The following is a 27,590-nucleotide window of genomic DNA, read 5'->3' on the forward strand; positions in this document are numbered from 1 at the left end:
TGCCAAACGCAAATCTTGATTATTAAGTGTCTTAGGTTAGCATTAGCAAGTACTGTTGCATTTTAACAGCGTGTGTCTAACGCCTGGCTATGTATAGTTCCACTTAGTGTCTGCTGACGTTATGCTTAACATGAACCTCATAACAAGTACTGTATGTATGCAAAATGTACGAGATTGAATGCGCATTTTGCACAAGATTGAATGCGCAATTTTGCAATTGCATAGGAACAACAAATAGGTAAGCTATAGCTAAAGACTGTAGGCCAGTTGTACGTGACCTGTCTCGATATACCTGTCTCGAGGCTACACTATTAAATATTTCTGCTCAATGTCTGCTTAAAGCAAAAGTCTGAATATATGTAAACAAAATGTTGAACTTTCAGTATATTTACATCAGTCTCAGTTTTCGTTTAATGAGTAACAGGTGTATATTATTAACTATTTTGATAGTAATGTTTTTATTTCTGGCTTTCAAGTAACCACAGTGACTCCTTTCACCCTGGCTAAGAAGAATGCACTACCCAAGAAGAAGGTGGAGGAAATCCACAGGGCAGTCACCAAATTTGTGGTGATGGGGCTTCATCCATTTTCCACGGTGGAATTACTATCTTTTAGGTGAAAATGTGGCAGATATTAAAATAGACTAATATACACACACACACACACACACACACACACATACATATTGTTTTTTTTTGAAGGGAGATGAGCATTGCCCTGAACCCTAAATATCAACCACCATCCAGGGATGACCTATCCAACACCTTAATACCTGCATGGTATTCTGTTGTGAAACAGAATGTCATCCAACAGCTTGCACACGTCAGCAAAACTGCAATTACTTGCAATGGATGGACCAGTGTGGCACAGGACCACTATCTGACAGTGACTGTTCACTACATTTACAAGGGCAGCATCCAGCAGAAAGTTCTGAGCACTGAAGCAGTTTATGAGGCTCAGACAGGGCTAGTGGTGGCAGAGGAAATCCACAAAATTCTTCAGGAGTTCAAGTTGACTGGAAAAGTCCTTGCTGCCACAGTAGACAATGCAAGCAACTTGGATGTTGCCCTGAAAAATTTAAAATTTTTAAAAGTTGGATGCTTTGCCCACACACTCAACCTGGCAGCACAGAAGGTGTATGGCATCCAAGCTGTGACCAGGTGGTGTGCAAAGATCCGTGCAGTGGTGGTGTGGTTGAAGCACTCCACCATAAGCAAAACTGTTTTGAGAGAGAAGCAACGACTCCTCAGTAAATAGCATTAATATAATCATGATACATTTAAATATAAGAAGTCGTTTATTGTAATTCAAATGTCTGTGTTTTAGATTTGCCAGAGCATAATGTTATCCTTGATGTGAGGACTTGCTGGAATTCTCTGTACATCATGGTTGAGCGGTTTGTGGAGCAGTTCCCTGCAATCCAGGCAGCTTGCCTCGATCAAAGGCTGAGGAAACCAATGGAGAGGGACAGGTGAGGTGATAGACAGGAGGGTCCCTTGTAATAATGTCAGTTTAACTTTTGTAATTATTTTCATTCATTTTTTTATTATTGTATATATTCCATAGACTAGAGCGGCTCACTGACAGTGATTTTGAGAAGGCAGAGGAATTCATGAAATGCATGAAAGTCCTGTACACCTCAACCCTCTGCGTGTCAAGTGACAAGTCCCTCACATGCAGCCAAATCATCCCAATCCTCACAAAGCTGGAGGCACGATATTTACCCACAGATGATGACAGTATGTTTGTGGCTGCTATAAAAGAGAAGGTCTGGGGAGATCTCGAAAAAAGATACCAGGTACTATCTATTTGCAGCCAATCTCTATGTTCACAAAGAGAGAAGCCAAACTACACAATTTTTACTACTGGACACTAAATCATGTTTTCATTACAGGATAAAGAAATTCAGAACTTCCTTCAGGAGGCCACATTGATGGACCCTCGCTTTAAAGGCAAGCTGGGAGTTGGTGTTACAGAAGCTTGGGATAGGCTTGAGAAAGCAACGATTGACAATGTCACGGCAACTCAGGTATTTTACAGCATATTTGTCAGAGACAGTGGGCTAATTGCTCATCTTTTTCATATGCTCTATGTCTATGTTACAGTTTCTTTAACTAAGTATTTCTGTTTTGTGTGTAATCGGTTTGTGTCTGCAGCTTCCACTAGAGGACCATCATCAGAGTGAGGCAGAAGTAGGTGGTGATGGTGATGATGAGGTGGAGGTGGAGCAAGAGGACACACATGTAAGTGCAGTCATATACTATTTATCTTGTCTACAATGATGATGAATAGTTGTTTTTTTGTGTTATACTAAACTTGTTTGTTTTTTACAGCAAAGAGGAGCTCACAGGATGTCAGCCTTGGAGCAGTTATTTGCGGATGAAGACCGGGAACTTCTCCACACAACTATGAGCACAAGCAGTGCCCTCTCTATCACGGAGCAGGTCAAGAAAGAGATTGAGCTCTACAAAGGCATGCCAGCAATCACATCTGGACAAGACCCTGTGGCTTGGTGGTGGGGTAAGAGGGATACCCTCCCTAATTTGTCTGCCTTGTCAGAGGTGTATTTGTGCGTGCAGGCCTCCGCAACCCCTCTGAGAGGGTTTTCTCCTGTGCTGGACATGCAATTAGCCAGGAAAGATGCCATATATTGCCAGAAAAGGCCAATATGCTGATATTCCTGCAGAAGAACTGCAATTGAAGAATTGAAGTTATTTATATGTGCAATAACTGTTTTATAATATTTTGTTCCATATTTGTGTTATATTTATATTAAAGTGATTGTTCGGGTTATTGTTCTATTTGATATTATGGACATTTTATTTTATATTTAGTATTATCATATGTTTTATTTATATTGTTTAAAGATTTACAACAACTTAATATTATGTTTCAATTTATTTAGGAATAAAAGGGTATTGTTTTTTTTGACAAAGTGTGTGCAGTTCTTTTTTTTTTAAAGTACCGGTTCGAGAACCGTTTAAGCACCGGTATCGTTTAAAAAATACCGAGTAGGCATCGGTATCGGATAAAACCCAACCGATACCCAACCCTAGTTGTACGTCAAGGCAGAGAAATGTGAGTTTCACAAATCCTCAGTGTCTTTCCTGGGGTTTGTGTTGGCTGAGGGGGAGATCTGGATGGACCCTAGCAAGGTGGCGGTTTGGGTTACTTCTTGTAGCCGCAAGGGGGTCTGCTGGAGGTTTCTTCCTGTTAAAAGGGAGTTTTTCCTTCCCACTGTAGCCAAGTGCTTGCTCACAGGGGGTCGTTTTGACCGTTGGGGTTTTACATAATTATTGTATGGCTTTGCCTTACAATATAAAGCGCCTTGGGGCAACTGTTTGTTGTGATTTGGCGCTATATAAAAAACTGATTGATTGATTGATTGACAGTTCCTCTGTTTTGCACATTTTTTGTAGGAAGTTCATTAGGAATTTCAGCACCATAGCAGCTCCATTGCATAACCTTACCTCCGCCCACCTGTCAATTAACTGATCACATGAGTGTGAGGAAGCTTTTCAAGAGCTAAAGCGATGCTTCACTTCAGTCCCTGTGCTTTTCCTCCCGCATCCTTGTCGGCAGTTGGTCGTCGAAGTGGACACCTCTGATTTCAGCGTGGGGGCCGTCTTGTCTCAAATGTGTCCATCTGATGGCAAATTGCATCCCTGTGCCTATTTATGTAAGACGTTATCCTCCACTGAGCGATTTATGACATTGGAGACCGTGAACTGCTGGCCGTCAAGTTGGCCTTAAAGGAGTGACACCACTGGCTAGAGGGGGCACAACTGCCTTTTGTAGTTTGGACAGACCATAAGAACTTGGAATATTTATGCACGGCCAAAAGACTTAATGCCAGACAGACCCGATGGTCAATTTTCTTTAGCCGATTTGATTCCAAATTATCTTACCGACCCGGTTCCAAAAATGGCAAAACAGATTCCCTGTCTGGAAAATTGGATCCTGATGATTACCATGCCCAAACTATTCTGCCTATGTTGTGTTTTGTCTCAGCCCTTATGTGGGACATTGAAAATAAGGTTAGAGCGGCCTCTGGAGGGGTACCAGTACCTTCAGAGTGCCCATCGGGTAAACTGTTGGTCCCTGACTCCCTTAAAGGGGAAGTTATCCAGTGGGATCACGACAGCCTGTTTGCTTGCCATCTGGGAATTAAAAAGACCACGTCATGTTCTGGTGGCTGCACTTGAGTCAGGATATTACGGAGTATGTCAATGCTTGCCAAGTGTGCACCATCTACAAAATTTCTACTCGAAGCCCACAAGGGAAATTGGTACCGTTACATATTCCCAGGCGACCGTGGTCTCACATCTCCATAGACTTTGTAACTGACCTACCGGTTTCACAGGGTTTAACCATAATTCTGTCAGTGGTCGATTGATTTTCCAAAATCTGTCAATTCATCCCATTACCTAAGCATCCCTCAGCCAAAGAAATGACCGGTGCTCTGCTGACTAACTTCTTTAAATTACACTGTTTCCCACAGGACATCATCTCGGACAGGGGGCCGCAATTCATCTTCCATTTCTGGTCAGAATTCTGTCAAATTGGTGCAACTGCCAGTCTCACTTCGGAGTATCATCCACAAGCCAAAGGTCAGGCCGAACTTGTTAATCAGGAGTTGGAAGAAGGGGCTTCCCAATCTGGCCTCACAAAACCTGTCATTGTGGGTGGCGCAGCTAATCTCAATTGAACTAGCACACAATCAGTTATCATCCTCTTCAATGGGGTTTTCACTCTTCTACATTGTTCATGGCTATTAACCTTCTCTTTTTGCAACTACAGACTCAGACTCATGATTGTACTTGTGGCGTTTGGGTTGTGGGATTGTTTGCTTTCCATTTCGTTCATTATTGGGTTTTTTCTTGTCTTGTGTTTGGTGTTGGGCGTTTCCCTCCAGTCCTCCCTCCTGTTTGCCACACCCTGTTCCAGATCCTTCCACCACACCTCTCCCTGCATTTCCTGCTCATCACGCCCCCTTCATAAATTGCACCTCTCCCCTCTCTTCCTTGAGAGATCGTCGTACCTTAGTTTAAATGTTTCTTCTGTGAGTTTTGACCTGCTTGCCTGTGTTTTGGACCCTGTTTTTGCCTTATGCTTCGGATACTGTTGCTGTTTGCTGTCAGCCTTGTTGTGTACTAAATCCTACCTCCTGTTGTGTGGGCCGCTGAAGAGGAGGTACTGCTGGCCCACCACCACCAGAGGGCGCCGCCGCCCCACAGGAGCAGCCTCGGTAACAGCTGTCACCCATCACCTGAGACAGCTGACGACAATTATCACTGGGGTATATCAGCAGGACGGCATCTCCACCTCATCGCCGAGATATCGTTCTACCTGGAAGGTAATAATCTCAGCTGACTGCTTGACAGTAACCTTTGTGATTTTTGTGAGTGATTGCAGACTTTTTTCTCCAACGAGAGGTGGAGGTAGCTTCCCTGCCGTACAGGTTGCTGGGTGCAAACGCGCCCACGTTAATTGTGTTCTTGTTCCTCGCCAGCAGTACCAGGTCCGACACGCGGAGGCAGTGGCCACCTGGGAGTTCGGAACTTGGCGGCTCCAGTATTCCCGGGGTCCTGTGGCGGAGGAAACCGTGTGGTTCCGGTTCTACTTTGGAGAGGCGTCTCCTATCTTCGAGCCTGCCCACACGACACCTTTGTGAATTGAACTTTGTCCATTGTTGTAATTTGTTGTGTTTGTTGTGCACGTTCGCAACAGTATAGTGTTGTTATTTGACCTATTCCATTGTCCGTTCATTTGCGCTCCCTGTTGTGGGTCCGTGTTCCTACACTTTCCCAACAGGATATCTCGGCCAGCGTCATGGATCCCGAGGGGCGTCAACCGGCTGTTGAACGGCCAATGGAAGAACAAGGCGCACAGGCGTCCGCAGGAGGGGTGATCGGTGAGTTGCAGCGGATCCTCACCGCTTTCACGACTCGGTTAGACTTGATGGCCGAGCAGAACGCCCTCCTGAACCGCAGGGTGGAGGCTCTCGCCGCGCAGGTGGAAGCGCGCCCTCCGGGCGCCGCTGCGGCTCTCCCTCCCGTAGACCCTGTGCGTGACAGCGACGTTCCACTGGTTGTCCAACGACCCCCCCCACCATCCCCTGAAGCATACATAAGCCCCCCAGAGCCGTACGGAGGCTGTGTGGAGACGTGCGCGGATTTCCTTATGCAGTGTTCGCTCGTCTTCGCACAGCGTCCCGTCATGTACGCGACCGACGCTAGCAAAGTAGCTTATGTGATAAATCTGCTTCGTGGTGAGGCACGCGCTTGGGCTACAGCGCTCTGGGAGCAAAGTTCACGGCTCCTTCTGACATATGATGGGTTTGTGAGGGAGCTCAGAACAGTGTTCGATCACCCTAATAGAGGAGAGACCGCTTCAGCCGTGCTGCTGTCAATGAGACAGGGGCGCCGGAGCGCAGCTGCCTATGCAGTCGACTTCCGCATCGCGGCTGCGAGGTCCGGCTGGAATAGCACTGCCCTCCGCGCCGCCTTCGTAAACGGACTGTCATTGGTCCTCAAGGAGCACCTGGTGGCTAAGGACGAACCGCGGGATTTGGATGGGCTTATCGATCTTGTCATACGATTAGACAATCGGTTAAATGAGCGCCGTCGGGAACGAGACGAAGGGCGTGGCCAGGCACGCGTCGTCCCTCTCCCTTCCGGTTCCGACCGCGTTCCGCCCTCCCCACGCTCCACGGCCCCTGCGCTCCGTGCGATCACAGCTCCCCCTGCTGACGAAGCTATGGACACGAGTAGGGCAACATTTAGGGCACCGGTCACACAAAGGCGGCTGGCCCGCGGAGCGTGTTTTGTTTGTGGCTCGATTGAGCATCAGGTACGAGACTGCCCCGAACGGTTAAACACCAACGCCCGCCCCTAGACACTGGGCTAGGGGGGGGCCGAGATGTTCACGTGGGACACACCCACATCGCCACACGACTCCCAGTTACAATCCTTTATGAGGATTTAACCCTGAAGGCCCCAGCACTGGTGGACACGGGCTCAGAAGGGAATTTGCTTGATAGCAAATGGGCCAGGGAGATAGGGTTCCCTCTGGTGGCGCTTACCTCGCCTGTGCAGGTACGGGCACTAGATGGCTCCCTACTCCCTCCAATCACCCACAAGACACCACCAGTAACTCTGGTGGTGTCGGGGAATCACCGGGAGGAGATCAAGTTTTTTGTAACTCCGGCCACCTCCCGTGTGATTTTAGGTTTTCCCTGGATGTTGAAGCACAATCCCCGGATCGATTGGCCGTCCGGGGTAGTGGTCCAGTGGAGCGAGACCTGCCATCGGGTATGTTTAGGTTCCTCGGTTCCTCCCGGTTCCCAGGCCAGGGAGGAGGTCAGAGCCCCGCCCAATTTAGGGACGGTGCCGGTGCAGTACCATGACCTTGCGGAGGTGTTCAGCAAGGATCTGGCACTCACCCTTCCCCCGCACCGCCCGTATGATTGTGCCATTGATTTGGTTCCAGGCGTTGAGTTCCCGTCCAGCAGGCTGTACAACCTCTCACGACCTGAACGCGAATCAATGGAGACCTACATCCGGGACTCTTTGGCTGCCGGGTTGATCCGGAATTCCACCTCCACGATGGGTGCGGGTTTCTTTTTTGTGGGGAAAAAGGATGGCGGATTACGTCCATGCATTGATTACAGGGGGCTGAACGAAATCACGGTTCGTAACCGATACCCCTTACCCTTGTTGGATTCGGTGTTCACGCCCCTGCATGGAGCCAAAATATTCACCAAGCTTGATCTTAGGAATGCGTATCACCTGGTTCGGATCCGGAAGGGAGACGAGTGGAAGACGGCATTTAACACCCCGTTAGGTCATTTTGAGTACCTGGTCATGCCGTTCGGTCTTACAAATGCTCCCGCGACGTTCCAAGCATTGGTTAATGATGTCTTGCGGGACTTCCTGCACCGATTCGTCTTCGTATATTTAGACGACATACTCATCTTTTCTCCGGATCCTGAGACCCATGTCCGACATGTACGTCAGGTCCTGCAGCGGTTATTGGAGAACCGGCTGTTTGTTAACAGCCAACCCCCAACTCCGTCGCTCCTGAGCCGGCCAAGGTTGCAGCGGTGAGAGACTGGCCCCAACCCACAAGCCGTAGGAAGCTGCAACAGTTCCTCGGCTTTGCGAATTTCTACAGGAGGTTCATTAAGGGCTACAGCCAGGTTGCTAGCCCCCTGACAGCCCTGACCTCACCAAAAGTCCCCTTCACCTGGTCGGATCGTTGCGATGCCGCGTTCAAGGAGTTGAAACGGCGCTTCTCGTCTGCACCCGTTCTGGTGCAGCCCGATCCTAGTCGCCAGTTAGTGGTTGAAGTGGATGCCTCGGACTCAGGGATAGGAGCTGTGCTGTCCCAGAGTGGGAAGACCGATAAGGTCCTTCATCCGTGTGCCTATTTTTCCCGCAGGTTGACCCCGGCTGAACGGAACTATGACGTCGGCAACCGAGAACTCCTTGCGGTGAAAGAGGCTCTTGAAGAGTGGAGACACCTGTTGGAGGGAACGTCCGTGCCATTCACGGTTTTCACTGACCACCGGAACCTGGAATATATCAGGACCACCAAGCGGCTGAATCCCAGGCAAGCCCGCTGGTCACTGTTCTTCGGCCGTTTTGATTTCCGCATCACCTACCGGCCCGGGACCAAGAACCAGAAGTCGGATGCCTTGTCCCGGGTACACGAAGACGAGGTCAAAGCGGAGTTGTCGGATCCACCGGAACCCATCATCCCGGAGTCCACTATCGTGGCCACCCTCACCTGGGACGTAGAGAGAACCGTCAGGGAGGCCCTGGCACGAAGCCCGGACCCCGGGACTGGACCAAAGAACAGACTTTACGTCCCACCAGAGGCAAGGGCTGCAGTCCTGGACTTCTGTCACGGCTCTAAGCTCTCCTGTCACCCAGGGGTGCGAAGAACCGTGGCAGTTGTCCGGCAGCGCTTCTGGTGGGCGTCCCTGGAGGCCGACGTCCGGGACTATATCCAGGCCTGTACCACCTGTGCCAGGGGCAAGGCCGACCATCGCAAGGCTCCGGGACTGCTACAGCCGCTGCCCGTGCCTCATCGCCCCTGGTCCCACATCGGCCTGGATTTTGTCACGGGCCTCCCGCCGTCCCAGGGAAACACCGTGATCCTCACGATAGTGGACCGATTCTCCAAGGCGGCCCACTTCGTGGCCCTCCCGAAGCTCCCTACGGCCCAGGAGACGGCGGACCTCCTGGTCCACCACGTCGTCCGCCTGCATGGGATACCATCAGACATCGTCTCCGATCGCGGTCCCCAGTTCTCCTCGCATGTCTGGAGGAGCTTTTGCCGGGAACTGGGGGCCACGGTCAGTCTCTCGTCCGGGTATCACCCCCAGACCAACGGGCAAGCAGAGCGGGCCAATCAAGAAATGGAGCAAACACTGCGTTGTGTGACAGCCGCGCACCCGGCGGCCTGGAGTACTCATCTGGCCTGGATCGAGTACGCCCACAACAGTCAAGTGTCATCAGCCACCGGCCTCTCCCCCTTTGAGGTGTGTTTGGGTTATCAGCCCCCGTTGTTCCCGGTGGTTGAGGGGGAGGTCGGTGTGCCCTCGGTCCAGGCCCACCTGCGGAAGTGCCGTCGGGTGTGGCGCGCCGCCCGTTCTGCTTTGTTGAAGGCCCGGATGAGGGCGAAGACCCATGCAGTTCGGCGGCGGACCCCGGCCCCTACGTATCGCCCCGGGCAGGAAGTGTGGTTGTCCACAAAGGACATCCCACTACAAGTGGCCTCCCCTAAACTACAGGACAGGTACATAGGACCGTTTAAAATCCTCAAGGTCATCAATCCCGCCGCAGTGAGGCTTCAGCTTCCAGCCTCACTGCGGATCCATCCTGTGTTTCATGTGTCGAAGCTCAAGCCCCATCACACCTCGCCCCTCTGTACACCCGGTCCGGCACCACCTCCTGCCCGGATCATCGATGGCGAGCCGGCTTGGACAGTGCGCCGGTTGTTGGACGTCCGTCGGATGGGCCGGGGCTTTCAATATCTGGTGGACTGGGAGGGGTATGGTCCCGAAGAACGCTCCTGGGTGAAGAAGAGCTTCATCCTGGACCCGGCCCTCCTGGCCGACTTCTACCGTCGCCACCCGGACAAGCCCGGTCGGGCGCCGGGAGGCGCCCGTTGAGGGGGGGGGTCCTGTTGTGTGGGCCGCTGAAGAGGAGGTACTGCTGGCCCACCACCACCAGAGGGCGCCGCCGTCCCACAGGAGCAGCCTCGGTAACAGCTGTCACCCATCACCTGAGACAGCTGACGACAATTATCACTGGGGTATATCAGCAGGACGGCATCTCCACCTCATCGCCGAGATATCGTTCTACCTGGAAGGTAATAATCTCAGCTGACTGCTTGACAGTAACCTTTGTGATTTTTGTGAGTGATTGCAGACTTTTTTCTCCAACGAGAGGTGGAGGTAGCTTCCCTGCCGTACAGGTTGCTGGGTGCAAACGCGCCCACGTTAATTGTGTTCTTGTTCCTCGCCAGCAGTACCAGGTCCGACACGCGGAGGCAGTGGCCACCTGGGAGTTCGGAACTTGGCGGCTCCAGTATTCCCGGGGTCCTGTGGCGGAGGAAACCGTGTGGTTCCGGTTCTACTTTGGAGAGGCGTCTCCTATCTTCGAGCCTGCCCACATGACACCTTTGTGAATTGAACTTTGTCCATTGTTGTAATTTGTTGTGTTTGTTGTGCACGTTCGCAACAGTAAAGTGTTGTTATTTGACCTATTCCATTGTCCGTTCATTTGCGCCCCCTGTTGTGGGTCCGTGTTCCTACACTTTCCCAACACCTGCTCCTTCTTTAAACCCTGTCAAACTCACAACTCCAGTGTTTGAATCCTGCAGTTGTGTCCAACCACCCCGCACCACAGCCTGACACTTGGTTTCTGAATGATAACTGGAAGATAGACAAACAGGCATAAAATTGGAACCTCCATCCAATTCTCGAAGTGTAGGTAACTCCATAACATAAAAATGAGTGACTGAGGCACTTTTGATTGCGATATAATGCAAAATACTTATCTTTTTATAGTTAGTACATTACTACATTCTGATGAACATTTATTTACCCATCAAAATAAACTAACTTTGTTAACAATCATATATTCAGTGAATGAAAGTGAAACGCGACTGATATACATTGATTAAAAATATAACACCCAGCTTCTTGATGAAGTGGTGTAGAGGAGGATTTTCTTAAAAAGAAGACCCGATAGTTCAGCTACAATTTGCCAGAACGTACATCTGACATGAAAGGCTAGATTTGATGTTTTGGTTAAAGAAACTTTTGTACGAGGTCTGTTAGAAAAGTATCTGACCTTTTTATTTTTTTCAAAAACCTGATGGATTTGAATCACGTGTGCTTGCATGAGCCAACCTTGAACCTTCGTGTGCATGCGTGATTTTTTTCATGCTTGTCGGTTGTGTCATTTGCTTGTATGCAGCCTTTGTGTGAGGATGGGTGGAGTCTCTCGTTTTTTCTTTGCAAGGAAATGGCGGAACGACTGGAGCAGTGCGACTGCATCAAATTTTGCCACAAACTGGGCAATAGCCAGGTGGAAACCATTCAGATTATTCAGACGGCTTTTGGTGACGATCCTCTGGGCATCACACAAATTAAGGAGTGGTACAACCGGTTTAAAGACGGCCGCACAACGGTGGAGGGTGCGCCGCGCTCCGATCGGCATCAACACGCTGAAACGACCAGATCATTTCCAAAGTGAACGCTGTGATGATGTGGGACTGTCGTGTGATTATCCAAGAAATTGCAGAAGAGGTGGACATCAGCACTTTTTCAGCACATTCCACTGTGAAAGAAGATTTTGCCATGAAAAGAGTGGCGGCGAAATTCATCGGCACAAAGCTGATGGCGCAGCAACAGCGCCTCCCTGATGAAGCCTCACAGGACATGTTGTAACATGCCCTGACATGTCCAGCTTGTCCACAATTTCTCGGATAGTCACACGACTGAAAAGCCACCGAAAGACGTCTGAATCTTCCAAATGGTTGACGAGCTGGGCATGTTTGGTTAGCAGCTGCTTTCCCTCATTTAGTTTTCTTTCCCTGTGCTTTTTCCTCTTCTTTTTTGAAATCCGGACTTTGATTTATTTAGGAAAGACATATTTTATTTCAGCCTAAACACTAGGGCTGCAACTAACGATTATTTTACTAATCAGTTCATCGGTCGATTATTTTTTCGATTAATCATTTTGTTTTTTTACTCACATGTGAGTTTTGCCATTATTTCTTTAAGTGAGTTATTATTAAAAGGCCTTTGTCACACAACATCAACGTTTGAGCTTGTAACAAAGTTATATTCTCGTCAAAAATATACCTGGAGTAGTGTTTTGTTTTATTTTGCACAGACATACATCACCGACACACCACAAAGACATTTCTATCAGGTTTAGATGCCGACAGCAACTATCTCAACCACTGACAACATATTACAGCAAGAGTCCACAAAAGTATTTTAAAGACCTGATGAAAGTATAATATGTTATATTTAATAAGATATTTTCATGAAAAAAGACACAAATGTGCAGTTTACTGCATTTTATTTTTTTCTTGTGTAAAAACACAGCTTAGATGTGGTTTGACTGAAACAAATTGTCATTAAACTTAATAAAACAGGGATGAAGTGGAGGTTTAAGAGTCACTAGGTGTTCACAGGATTTAACAAAGCACCCGATTGAAGCACTGCTTTGATCTGCGAAACACTGCTTCGATCTGTGAATCACTGCTTCGATCTGCGAATCACTGCTTTGATCTGTGAATCACTGCTTCGATCTGCGAATCACTGCTTCGATTGGTTCAAGGTTCAAAGCAAAGCCACGCTGCAGAAACGGTTGATTTATATGGAAGAAACAAAACATTTGCGGTAAAACAAAGTTATTTAACAACTAATTGATGGCTAAATTAGTTGACAACTAGGGGGGACTGTTGCCTGTGCGCCTGGACTAAACCATTGTACAACTGTGTAGGGGTGGAAGGGCCCTCAGAGATCTTTCAGTATTATTGTTAGAGCAGAATTGTGTTTTGCAACGTTTATACATTCATTCTAATTATATTCTTTTACTGCATGAATTGTATGGACATTAATAACATGGAACACAAAAATGTATTTAATGCTAGTTTTTTGTGCGCCCCCCCCCCCATGCTCTGGGCCCTGGGTACATAGTACCCTTTACCCCCCAGTCCGACGCCCCTGGTCATGACTGGTTTATGGTGACGTGATGTTCTTTCCACTTCCGGATTATGGCCACACAGTGCTCACGAGAACATTCAGAACTTTAGAAATCGTTCTGTAACAAGTGCCATCAGTATGTTTTGCAACAATAAGGTTGCAAAGATCTTGAGAGACCTTACTACTGACATCTGGTGAAGCATTTCCTGTGAAGCATTTTGTGGGAATGAACCCAGAATGCAGGGCAACAAGCAGTTTCCAAGGTCAGACAGATATTTATTTACGGTGTAAGACAAAAAACTCCATGGGGAACATACATGGGGAAGGAAAACATGCCTGAAGTACAATAACAGTCCAAATGTAATGCTGGTGCAGCGGCATAACAAACCAGAACCTTGAAGAACAAGGATAACAAAATACAGAAGCAGACTGCTGCAGTGTAAGTCAGAAAAACTGAATGATACAACAAACACGAAGTCAAAACCAGTAACTAATAAATGATGATTAATGACAAAAAACATGAGACAGGTCTGTGAATTTACAATGAGACACAGGTGTGGAAGTAAGACAGACCAGATGGTGTGTCTGTGCACAAACAACAAAGAGAAACCTAACCATTGCACAAGGGAAACCAGGCAGGTGCATGCACGCACATATGCATGTATACACATACACACGAACATGTGATCATACAGACAAGGGATGAAATCTGACAGATGTGTGGGCCAGAAATGCTTGATGTCAAAGCCTGACATACGTTTCAGCTGCAATTATGCATAGGTATACTCAACAAAAATATAAACGCAACACTTTTGGTTTTGCTCCCATTTTGTATGAGATGAACTCAAAGATCTAAAACTTTTTCCACATACACAATATCACCATTTCCCTCAAATATTGTTCACAAACCAGTCTAAATCTGTGATAGTGAGTACTTCTCCTTTGCTGAGATAATCCATCCCACCTCACAGGTGTGCCATATCAAGATGCTGATTAGACACCATAATTAGTGCACAGGTGTGCCTTAGACTGCCCACAATAAAAGGCCACTTTGAAAGGAGCAGTTTTGTTTTATTGGGGGGGATACCAGTCAGTATCTGGTGTGACCACCATTTGCCTCATGCAGTGCAACACATCTCCTTCGCATAGAGTTGAGTTCGCAGGTTGTCAATTGTGGCCTGTGGAATGTTGGTCTACTCCTCTTCAATGGCTGTGCGAAGTTGCTGGATATTGACAGGAACTGGTACGCGCTGTCGTATACGCCGGTCCATAGCATCCCAAACATGCTCAATGGGTGACATGTCCGGTGAGTATGCCGGCCATGCAAGAACTGGGACATTTTCAGCTTCCAAGAATTGTGTACAGATACTTGCAACATGGGGCCGTGCATTATCCTGCTGCAACATGAGGTGATGTTCTTGGATGTATGGCACAACAATGGGCCTCAGGATCTCATCACGGTATCTCTGTGCATTCAAAATGCCATCAATAAAATGCACCTGTGTTCTTCGTCCATAACAGACGCCTGCCCATACCATAACCCCACCACCACCATGGGCCACTCGATCCACAACATTGACATCAGAAAACCGCTCACCCACACGATGCCACACATGCTGTCTGCCATCTGCCCTGAACAGTGTGAACCGGGATTCATCCATGAAGAGAACACCTCTCCAACGTGCCAAACGCCAGCGAATGTGAGCATTTGCCCAATCAAGTCGGTTACGACGATGAACTGGAGTCAGGTCGAGATCCCGATGAGGACGACGAGCATGCAGATAAGCTTCCCTGAGACAGTTTCTGACAGTTTGTGCAGAAAGTCTTTGGTTATGCAAACCGATTGTTTCAGCAGCTGTCCAAGTGGCTGGTCTCAGACGATCTTGGAGGTGAACATGCTGGATGTGGAGGTCCTGGGCTGGTGTGGTTACACGCGGTCTGCGGTTGTGAGGCTGGTTGGATGTACTGCCAAATTCTCTGAAACGTCTTTGGAGACGGCTTATGGTAGAGAAATGAACACTCAATACACGAGCAACAGCTCTGGTTGACATTCCTGCTGTCAGCATGCCAATTGCATGCTCCCTCAAATCTTGCGACATGTGGCATTGTGCTGTGTGATAAAACTGCACCTTTCAGAGTGGCCTTTTATTGTGGGCAGTCTAAGGCACACCTGTGCACTAATCATGGTGTCTAATCAGCATCTTGATATGGCACACCTGTGAGGTGGGATGGATTATCTCAGCAAAGGAGAAGCGCTCACTATCACAGATTTAGACTGGTGTGTGAACAATATTTGAGGGAAATGGTGATATTGTGTATGTGGAAAAAGTTTTAGATCTTTGAGTTCTGTTGGGAAGGTGTCGTAACACGGACCCACAACAGGGGGCGCAAATGAACGGACAATGGATAAGACAAAGAGTAACAATTTAATGTTGTGAAACGCACAACTGGATACAGACAAAGATACAATGCCAATTAAACACAAGGTGACGTGCGGGCAGGCTCAAAGATAGGAGACCTCTGGCGATCAAAGAGCCGGGACCCACACAGCTTCCACCACCAACGGCCTGAAGAACACCGGAGCCACCAAGTTCTGAGTCCCCAGGTGGTCACCGTCTTCTGTTGCAGACCCTGGTACTGCTGGCAGAAGATAAAAAACAGTCAATGGTGAGTGTGTAGCCACACACCCAGTACTCCTTCACCTACAGATCTTCAAGGAGGGAAAACCTCCACCTCCAGAAACAATTTCACCCGTGCAGCTCCTGTTAGTCTCATCCCTGGATGGAGTGAGAAGCGAAGAACATCGCCCTCCCACTATCCGCCAATCCAGCTTCTGACAGAGCCCGCAGGAACACAGCTGCACACAGAACAATGTTAGATACAACGATAATTCAGCAGAGAAGGTTACCTTAGACGGTAGCTGATTTCTCGGCGAGGAGGTGGAGTAATAATCCGCCTTTTGTAGGGACGCTGGTGATTGGTGACAGCTGGTGTAAATGAGTGACAGCTGTCACTCTCTGTCTCGGCGCCCTCTCATGCTTGAAGCCCGCACTCCAAGCAGGGCACCGACTGATGGTGGTGGGCCAGCAGTACCTCCTCTTCAGCAGCCCACACAACAGGACCCCCCCCTCAACGGGCACCTCCTGGTGCCCGACCAGGCTTGTCCGGGTGTCGGCGGTAGAAATCTGCAAGGAGGGCCAGGTCCAGGATGAAGCTCCTCTTCACCCAGGAGCGTTCTTCGGGTCCGTACCCCTCCCAGTCCACCAGATATTGAAAACCCCGGCCCTTCCGACGGACGTCCAGGAGCCGACGAACAGTCCATGCCGGCTCCCCGTCGATGATACGGGCAGGAGGTGGTACGGGTCCGGGAGTGCAGAGTGGTGAGGCGTGGTATGGTTTTAATCTGGAGACATGAAACACTGGGTGAAGCTGAAACTCCCAGCTTCACTGCGGCCGGGCTGAGGATCTTGATTATAGGAAAAGGTCCGATGAACCGGTCTTTGAGTTTTTGTGACTCAACCTGCAGTGGGATGTCCTTAGTTGACAACCACACCTCCTGCCCAGGCTGGTATGTAGGGGCTGGGGAACGCCGGCGATCTGCATGGGCCTTAGCCCTCGTCCGGGCCTGCAACAGGGCAGAATGGGCGGTCCGCCACACCCGGCGGCACCTCCGCAGGTGGGCCTGGACCGAGGGGACCCCGACCTCTCCCTCCACAAGTGGGAACAATGGGGGCTGATACCCCAAACACGCCTCAAAAGGGGAGAGGCCGGTAGCAGATGAGACTTGGCTATTGTGGGCGTACTCGATCCAGGCCAGATGGTCACTCCAAGCCGCCGGATGCGTGGAGGTTACGCAGCGGAGGGCCTGTTCCAACTCCTGGTTCGCCCGCTCTGACTGGCCGTTCGTCTGTGGGTGATACCTGGACGAGAGACTCACGGTGGCCCCCAGTTCCTTACAAAAACTCCTCCAGACGTGCGAGGAGAACTGGGGACCACGATCCGAAATGATGTCCGATGGTATCCCATGCAGACGCACGACGTGGTGGACCAGGAGGTCTGCTGTCTCCTGGGCCGTCGGGAGCTTCGGGAGGGCCACGAAGTGGGCCGCCTTGGAGAACCGGTCCACTATCGTGAGGATGACGGTGGGAGGCCCGTGATGAAGTCCAGGCCGATGTGAGACCAGGGGCGATGAGGCACAGGCAGGGGCTGGAGGAGGCCCCTGATCTTATGATGATCCGCCTTGCCCCTAGCACAGGTGGTACAGGCCTGGACATAGTCTCGGACGTCGGCTTCCAGTGACGCCCACCAGAAGCGCTGCTGGACCACTGCCACGGTCCTACGCACTCCGGGATGACAGGAGAGCTTGGATCTGTGGCAGAAGTCCAAGACGGCAGCCCTGGCTTCTGGTGGGACGTAGAGTCTGTTCTTAGGACCGTTCCCCGGGTCTGGGTTCCTTGCCAGGGCCTCCCGGACGGTCTTCTCCACGTCCCATGTGAGGGTGGCCACGACAGTGGACTCGGGAACAATGGTCTCGATGGGGTCTGACAACTCGGCCTTGGCTTCCTCTTCGTGCACCCGGGACAGTGCGTCGGATCGCTGGTTCCTAGTCCCGGGACGGTAGGTGATCCGGAAGTCAAAGCGTCCGAAGAACAGGGACCAGCGGGCTTGCCTGGGGTTCAGCCGCTTGGCGGTCCGGATGTACTCCAGGTTCCGATGGTCCGTGAAAACCGTGAAAGGTACCGTAGCTCCCTCCAACAGGTGTCTCCACTCTTCAAGAGCCTCCTTCACCGCGAGGAGTTCCCGATTGCCCACGTCATAGTTACGTTCAGCGGGGGTCAACCTGCGGGAAAAGTAGGCACATGGATGGAGAACCTTGTTGGACTCCCCGCTCTGGGACAGAACGGCTCCTATCCCTGAGTCAGAGGCGTCCACCTCCACTATGAACTGGCGAGCAGGATCAGGCTGCACCAGAGCAGGTTTCGCTCCACTGCGTCACCACCCCAGACGGCCAATCAATCTGGGGATTGTGCTTCACCATCCATGGAAATCCCAGAATCACTCGGGAGGTAGAAGGTGTCACAAAAAACACGATCTCCTCCCTGTGATTCCCAGACACAACCAAGGTCACGGGCTGTGTCTGATGTGTAATTAACGGGAGTAGAGTGCCATCTAGTGCTCGCACCTTCAATGGTGAAGGCAGAGCCACCAGAGGAAGCCGTACTTCCCTGGCCCATCTGCTATCCAGCAGATTCCCTTCTGACCCCGTGTCTACCAGTGCTGGGGCGTGAAGGGTTAAATCCCCACTCAGGATTGTTACTGGGATTCGTACTGATTTATGGGTTTTCCCCATGTACATATTATGGCCCACCCTTAACCCAGTTCCTAAGGATGGGCGTTGGAGTTTGATCGTTTGGGGCAGTCTTTTAACCTGTGCTCACAAGAGCCACAGAAAAAACACTCCCCGCGGGCCAGCCTCCTTTGTCTGATATTTGATTTTAATTTGGCCCTGCTCGTGTCCATAGCTTCGTCAGCAGGGGGAGCTGTTGCCACACGGAGCCCTCTGGCAGTGGAACGTGGGGACGACGACACCCTTTCGGACCCGGAGGAAAGAGGGACGGCTTGAGCCCGACCACGCCCCCTGGCCTGCTCCCGACGGTGTTCATTCAACCGGTTGTCTAAGCGTATAACCAAATTGATAAGCCCGTCGAAATCTTGCGGTTCCTCCTTAGCCAGCAGATGCTCCTTCAGGACCGGAGACAGTCCGTTTATGAAGGCGGCGCGGAACGCAACATTATTCCAGCCGGACCTCGCAGCCGCGATGCAGAAGTCGACTGCATAATCAGCTGCGCTCCGGCTTCCCTGTCTCATTGACAGCAGCACGCTCGAGGCGGTCTCGCCTCTGTTGGGCTGATCAAACACCTGTTTGAATTCCCGTACAAACCCAGTGTATGACGTCAGGAGCCACGAGTTCTGTTCCCAAAGTGCCGTAGCCCAGGCGCGTGCCTCACCTCGAAGCAAATTAATCACATAAGCCACCCGGCTGGCATCTGATGCGTACATAACTGGATGCTGTGCAAAAACGAGCGAACACTGCATTAAGAAGTCTGCGCACATTTCGACACAGCCTCCGTACGGTTCTGGAGGGCTTATGTAAGCTTCAGGGGACGGTGGGGGGGTTTGTTGAACGGCCAGTGGAACGTCTGTCTGTGGCCCAGAGCCAGCAGGAGGAGTCACTGCAGCAGCGCTTGAGTCGCGCGCTTCCACTTTGGCGGTGAGAGCCTCCACCCTCCGATTGAGGACTGCATTCTGCTCGGCTACCAGATTTAACTGAGCGGTGAAAGTGGTAAGGATTTGCTGCAGATCACTTACCACACCTCCTGCTGACGCCTGCGCTCCTTGTTCTCCCATTGGCTGTTCAAGCTGTGGTTGACGCCCCTCGGGATCCATGACGAATGGCCGAGAAATCCTGTTGGGAAGGTGTCGTAACACGGACCCACAACAGGGGGCGCAAATGAACGGACAATGGATAAGACAAAGAGTAACAATTTAATGTTGTGAAACGCACAACTGGATACAGACAAAGATACAATGCCAATTAAACACAAGGTGACGTGCGGGCAGGCTCGAAGATAGGAGACCTCTGGCGATCAAAGAGCCGGGACCCACACAGCTTCCACCACCAACGGCCTGAAGAACACCGGAGCCGCCAAGTCCTGAGTCCCCAGGTGGTCACCGTCTTCTGTTGCAGACCCTGATACTGCTGGCAGAAGATGAAAAACAGTCAATGGTGAGTGTGTATCCACACACCCAGTACTCCTTCACCTACAGATCTTCAAGGAGGGAAAACCTCCACCTCCAGAAACAATTTCACCCGTGCAGCTCCTGTTAGTCTCATCCCTGGATGGAGTGAGAGGCGAAGAACGTCGCCCTCCCACTATCCGCCAATCCAGCTTCTGACAGAGCCCGCAGGAACACGGCTGCACACAGAACAATGTTAGATACAACGATAATTCAGCAGAGAAGGTTACCTTAGACGGTAGCTGATTTCTCGGCGAGGAGGTGGAGTAATAATCCGGCTTTTGTAGGGACGCTGGTGATTGGTGACAGCTGGTGTAAATGAGCGACAGCTGTCACTCTCTGTCTCGGCGCCCTCTCATGCTTGAAGCCCGCACTCCAAGCAGGGCGCCGACTGGTGGTGGTGGGCCAGCAGTACCTCCTCTTCAGCAGCCCACACAACAAGTTCATCTCATACAATATGGGAGCAAAACCAAAAGTGTTGCGTTTATATTTTTGTACTTGCATTGTCAACTTTAAGGCCACCCACCCAAGGTGCTTCTGCTCATTTGGGGTTTCCACAGCACCTCATCCATCTCCACACTGGGCATTGGTGGGCATGAACCCTGGACCTTTGGCAGGAGGGCCAACCACTGCTCTACTGTGCTGCCACACATTATTGACTTTCTGTGACTTTAATTTCTGGCATAGCCACCATCCATTTAGATGCACAACAATTACTCGACTGCTTCATATAGTTATTATATTATATTATATTATATCACAGCTAATAGCTTTAGCCCGATCCCAGATAAGGTTGAAGGTGAATGAGTGAGTAACAGCAGAACTGATTGTGGCGCTCATGACTGAGGGAAGTTAGAGCTGCTTCCTGGTGTAACTGCTGAGGATCTGCAGCCTCTTTGAACAGAGTCCAAGTTACGGCTCCACACCCACCTTCCTGCTTCTTTGCGCGTTTGCACACTTCACTTCTCATCTTGCCAGGAATGTGGCACACCTTCTTCTTTCTGAAAACATTAGTGATAACGTGTACGGATTAAAAAGCTGCACCACAAACGTGAGACAATTAATTTTACCGTGTGTGTATATATACACTCAACAAAAATATAAACGCAACACTTTTGGATTTGCTCCCATTTTGTATGAGATGAACTCAAAGATCTAAAACTTTTTCCACATACACAATATCACCATTTCCCTCAAATATTGTTCACAAACCAGTCTAAATCTGTGATAGTGAGCACTTCTCCTTTGCTGAGATAATCCATCCCACCTCACAGGTGTGCCATATCAAGATGCTGATTAGACACCATGATTAGTGCACAGGTGTGCCTTAGACTGCCCACAATAAAAGGCCACTCTGAAAGGTGCAGTTTTATCACACAGCACAATGCCACAGATGTCGCAAGATTTGAAGGAGCGTGCAATTGGCATGCTGACAGCAGGAATGTCAACCAGAACTGTTGATCGTGTATTGAATGTTCATTCCTCTACCATAAGCCATCTCCAAAGGCGTTTCAGAGAATTTGGCGGTACATCCAACCAGCCTCACAACCGCAGACCACGTGTAACCACACCAGCCCAGGACCTCCACATCCAGCATGTTCACCTCCAAGATCGTCTGAGACCAGCCACTCGGACAGCTGCTAAAACAATCGGTTTGCATAACCAAAGAATTTCTGCACAAACTGTCAGAAACTGTCTCAGGGAAGCTCATCTGCATGCTCGTCGTCCTCATCGGGGTCTCGACCTGACTCCAGTTTGTCGTCGTAACCGACTTGAGTGGGCAAATGCTCACATTCGCTGGAGTTTGGCACGTTGGAGAGGTGTTCTCTTAACGGATGAATCCCGGTTCACACTGTTCAGGGCAGATGGCAGACAGCGTGTGTGGCGTCGTGTGGGTGAGCGGTTTTCTGATGTCAATGTTGTGGATCGAGTGGCCCATGGTGGCGGTGGGGTTATGGTATGGGCAGGCGTCTGTTATGGACGAAGAATACAGGTGCATTTTATTGATGGCATTTTGAATGCACAGAGATACCGTGACGAGATCCTGAGGCCCATTGTTGTGCCATACATCCAAGAACATCACCTCATGTTGCAGCAGGATAATGCACGGCCCCATGTTGCAAGGATCTGTACACAATTCTTGGAAGCTGAAAATGTCCCAGTTCTTGCATGGCCAGCATACTCACCGGACATGTCACCCATTGAGCTTGTTTTGGATGCTCTGGGCCGGCGTATACGACAACTTGTACCAGTTCCTGCCAATATCCAGCAACTTCGCACAGCCATTGAAGAGGAGTGGACCAACATTCCACAGGCCACAATTGACGACCTGCGAACTCAACTCTATGCGAAGGAGATGTGTTGCACTGCATGAGGCAAATGGTGGTCACACCAGATACTGACTGGTATCTCCCCCAATAAAACAAAACTGCACCTTTCAGAGTGGCCTTTTATTGTGGACAGTCTAAGGCACACCTGTGCACTAATCATGGTGTCTAATCAGCATCTTGATATGGCACACCTGTGAGGTGGGATGGATTATCTCAGCAAAGGAGAAGTGCTCACTATCACAGATTTAGACTGGTTTGTGAACAATATTTGAGGGAAATGGTGATATTGTGTATGTGGAAAAAGTTTTAGATCTTTGAGTTCATCTCATACAAAATGGGAGCAAAACCAAAAGTGTTGCGTTTATATTTTTGTTGAGTGTATATATATGAAGCAGAAATTATAGGGCTCAGCACAGGAGGTTGTATAATCACCAGTGTTTGTTCTCTGAAACAGTCGCTATCCAGTCTCCAAGAACTGTGCTTGATAACCACTCTAACCTAGGATCCTGTTACCCTGTGTTTCAGTGAAGCAGTGAGCATTGTGTTGTTTTCACTGGCGTGTGTGTCTGTTTGTCTATGGACAAAAACAAACAATGTTATATTTAACTGAAATTGCTGATCCAAACAACCAATGCTTTACGAGGAAAATCATGGAAATCATCAGGGGTGCCAAAACTTTTCTATACCATTGTAAGTGTTTTCACTTTCTTCTGTCATTTATCTATTTTTAGCGTATTTACAATTATATTATGGACTTACACTAAACTTACTAAATAAAATTACACAGGCATGCACACACTCACGCATCTATGGACACACTCACACTTTTAATATATATAGATGATTTACCACCCCTTGCTGGAATGGAGTGTGAGTCCAGAATGCAAATATCAATGTCCATTGTTCAGTGTTTTTCGCTAATATATGTAACTTCTCTAAGAATATTTGTCCTATCAACATTCGGTTTTGGAATCATTCATCCTTGACCCAAAATACATAAACATACCAATTGCACACACGTACAAAGATCTTTTTGTCTTTTTTGCATTCTGCTGTAAGCAGGTGCTTTTAACTTGACAGAGACTGTAGTGGAAGACATTCAAAGCACTACAACTTGTGACTTATGGTACTGGGAGCATGACACTAAAGTCACTCAAGGTAACAGCAACATAACACTTAACTAAACTGACTAAACCAAGTGAACTACAAAAGCACAATAAATCAATAACACTAACAGCACTGTTAAACTAACATGAACTACAATAACAACATTTAAAACCCCCAAGCTCCCATGGAGCATTGTAGCACAATGTCCATTGTTTACTGGTTAGCTATAATTGCTAATTTCTCAAAAAATATTAGTCCTATCAACTTTCCATTTTTCACAGTGTTCATCCTTGACCCAAAATACATAAGCATATGAAATGGTATAAATGTCAGCTCTCCCCAGTTTGCACATGATCAAAATTGCACACATGCACTTACACAGAGTTTTTTGTCTTTTCTGCATTCTGCTGTAAGCAAGTGTTTTTAATTTGACAAACAGAGACTGTGCTGGAAGACATTAAAAGCACTACACTTGTCCCTTATGGTTCTGGGAACATGACATTTAGGTCACTCATGGTAACAGCAACATAACACTTAACTAAACTGACTAAACCAATTGAACTACAAAAGCACAATAAATCAATAACACTAACAACACTGTTAAACTAACATGAATCACAATAACAACATTTTAAACCACAAAACCCCCAAACTCCCTTGATGCATAGCAGCACAATGTCCACTGGTTACTGGTTAGCTATAATCTGTAATTTCTCAAAACATATTAGTCCTATTAACATTCCGCTTTTGCAGCATTCATCCTTAACGCAAAATACATAAGCATGCCAAACGGTAACTGTCAACTGTCCACAAGTTTGCATGCAAACAGAGCCCACTTGGCTATTATAATATAGATAATTTGCAAAACACAAAAGCTCTGTCATATCTTTCAATGAAGTAAATTATTGTCTGTGTCGGTTCATCACATCATCACCTACAGTCTGTTGCTACAGCTGACAGGAATTCTGCATCCTGGTGGTGGTGCCAGCTCCCCTTCATAGTATTCTTTATTACTGAGACCTCATTGTCTATTTGTGTCAAACAATGTCTGCGTTGTCTTTTCCAGATGGAAACAGTCAAACTGCACAAGTTACAGTTTTTTTTTTTGTTTTTTTTTTATTGTTACTCAGATGTCAACTGTGTCTGCATTGTTAGTCAGAGCGGTGATTCCATGTTTCCACTTTCTGAGAAATGTGCAGTGCTGTGGAAGCTGCGTCCTATGATGCAGTGAAACACACACACACACACATGCACGCACGCACGCACAGACATTCTGCTGCCTGGACTGACTGACACAGAAATTCCAGACTGAGTTCAACTGTTGGCTGCTCAGCTGTTGGCCTGGATGTTTAGATGTGGATGACTCTGAGTCAACACTGTATCTCAGTGTTTGGATCAAACTGTCTGTTCAGATGGAAGAGATCACAGACAACACAGTCAAAAAATTCACACAAACCCACCAGAATGACAAGTGGCCACCATCGAGTGACAACATACCCACATCTTCAAAAAATGGTAAATCTTTTTTTCTAAGCAATGTCTTTCATTAGATTAGGTCTGGTCTGGTCTAGGAACATGAGCTGGGTCCATGCCATCTGTCTTCCACAGCCAGGGGAAACATGGGTGTCTTCTTCTTCAGCCACTGGGGTCCTCAGTGTTGAGGCATCTATAATCATGCTCAGAGAACCATTACATGGGCCTCATAAACCAAGTGGATCCTCCAAAGAGAACCAAAGACATCTTGTTACTGCTTTAGGTCACAGGGTAATGTCCAAGTATCACAACCATACAGGTACCATCAGGACCCTAAACACTCAGATCTTTGTTCTCCTGCAAAGATATCGGCAACGCCAAACAGCTCTGTCGACAAAACCCATGACTCCAAAAGCTCTTCCCAGGCATTTCTCTGCCTCAAAGGCCAAGGACATGAATGAGATGAGTGAATCACTCTTCAGTCACTCAACTCTACACTTTAATTGCATTAAGATAAACTTCTAATACCCAAGTATAAGAAATCAATGCACCTAAGCCGCTGATTTCCATGACCCTACCCAACACTCTGTGCACTCCAGAATCGAACACTGCAGGAGTCAGACCGCACAGCAGTGATGCATGTACGGGTATTGTTTTTCATCCTACTGTATTCTCTGGAATATACGTTGCATCTCAGACTCAGACTCAGACTCACTTTTATTGTCACTCGACACCTACAAGGCAGAATGAAATGCAGTTTCTCCAGGTCTCGGAGTAGTTAACTGGGACAATTTTTTTTTATCTAACCTATTGTATAAACTTTTGCAATATAAACTTTTGCAATGTACAATATGCGCACCCCTGTGGCCATAGAATATATATACAAGGCACAGGGTTGGCAGCAGCAGCGTTAGAGTATTAAGAAGGTGACAATGTGCATGTTAGTGCAATGTTTACAGTTTGGTGGTGGATGTTGAACTGTTTAACAGTCTGACAGCAATTGGGTAGAAGCTGTTTTTCAGTCTGGATGTTTTTGCCCAGATGCTGCACAGCCTCCTTCCAGAGGGAAGGGGTGTGAACAGACTGTGCGCAGGGTGGGTGGAGTCTCAGAGGATGCAGGTGGCTTTGTCTCTACATCTGGAGATGTAGATGTCCCCAATGGGTGGTAAGCTGCAGATGGTCCTCTGTGCAGACTTCACCACCCGCTGCAGTGCTTTCTTCTCCGCCACCGTGCAGCCACCATACCACACAGGGAGGCAGCAGGACAGGACACTCTCCACTGCACAGCTGTAGAAGGCCCAGAGAACCTCGGTGTTCAGTCTGGCCCTTCCCAATTTCCTCAAAAAATAGAGACATTGGAGGTGATGGTCTAGTGATGGTTCTACTGGAGGGGGCTGACCTGCGGCAGTCAACAACTATCTCCTTGGTCTTCTGGGTGTTGAGGATGAGGTTGTTGTCTCCACACCACCGTGTCAGGTTCTCCACTTCTCGCCTGTACGCTGTCTCATCCCCTTGGCTAATGAGCCTGATCACTGCTGTATCGTCTGCAAACTTAATAACAAGATTATTCTTGTGCTGGGTTCTGCAGTCGAAGGTCATCAATGTGTACAGTAATGGACTGAGCACACAACCCTGGGGTGAGCCAGTGTTCAGGATGATGGTGGAGCATGAGGTGGTGTTGATCCTGACACTCTGTGGCCTCCCAGTCAGGAAGTCCAGGATCCAGTTGCACAGTGCTGAGGGGGCTCCTAGTTCAACCAGTTCTGCGGGATGATGGTGTTGAATGCAGAAGTGAAGTCCAGGAACAGCAGCCTTGCACAGGAGTCCTTGTTCTCTGTGTGGGAGAGGGCCTGATACACCACAGTGGAGATGGCATCAGCTGTGGACCGGTTCTGCTGTATGCGTACTGGTGCTCATCTACAGTCACATCGATGGTCTGCTTCAGGCGCCTCATCACTAGCCTCTCAAAGCACTTTGTGGTGATGGGGGTGAGTGCAACTGGCCTGTAGTCGTTGAAGCAGAATGGTGCAGAGGTCTTTGGCACAGGGATGATCCTTGATGTCTTGAGGCACGGCGGAGCTCTGGCTTGGACCAGAGAGGTGTTGAATATATCCGCCAGAACCTCAGACAGCTGGTGAGCACAGTATTTAAGGACCCTCCCTGGTATTCTGTCTGGGCACGAGGCCTTTCGGGGGTTGATCCTCTGCAGCACATTCCTCACCTCAGCTGTAGTGATGTTGCTGACTGGGGGTCTTTGGGGGACGGAGGGACTTGGAAGGGGGTGGTGGTGTTGGACACCTCAAAATGCGCATAAAAGGCATTCAGAGTGTCCGGGAGCGCTGGGTCTGCAGAGCACTGTGCTACATTGTTTTTGTAGTCCGTGATGCATTTGATGCCCCTCCACATGCTCCGTGGGTTGTTGGATTGGAGGTGGCCTTGAACCTTGAGGGCATATGAACTTAGCTCTTTTTATTCCCGCTGACAGGTTCCTTCTGGCTGCTCTGAGAGCTGTTGCATCGCTGTCTTTGAATGCAGCATCACAAATTTTCAGCAAGGAGCGCACCTTTCTGGTCATCCAGGGTTTCTGGTTTGGCCTGATGTTGATGGTCTTGGAGGTGGTCACACTGTCTATGCAGCTCCGGATGTAG

The 27,590-nt window shown here is 48.8% G+C and overlaps 1 protein-coding gene across 1 annotated transcript; it reads left to right on the forward strand.

Moving 5' to 3' along the window:
- Positions 1 to 1,385: 1,385 nt before the first annotated feature.
- On the forward strand, positions 1,386 to 27,590 carry LOC117501081. Its single transcript, XM_034159889.1, has 6 exons — positions 1,386 to 1,471; positions 1,567 to 1,798; positions 1,895 to 2,029; positions 2,157 to 2,243; positions 2,334 to 2,569; positions 27,428 to 27,590. The coding sequence occupies exons 1-6, from the start codon at positions 1,386 to 1,388 to the stop codon at positions 27,588 to 27,590; spliced, it is 939 nt and encodes a 312-aa protein (XP_034015780.1).

The sequence above is a fragment of the Thalassophryne amazonica genome, chromosome 19 (genome assembly GCF_902500255.1).
Source record: "Thalassophryne amazonica chromosome 19, fThaAma1.1, whole genome shotgun sequence".
Classification (NCBI taxonomy): Eukaryota; Metazoa; Chordata; class Actinopteri; order Batrachoidiformes; family Batrachoididae; genus Thalassophryne; species Thalassophryne amazonica.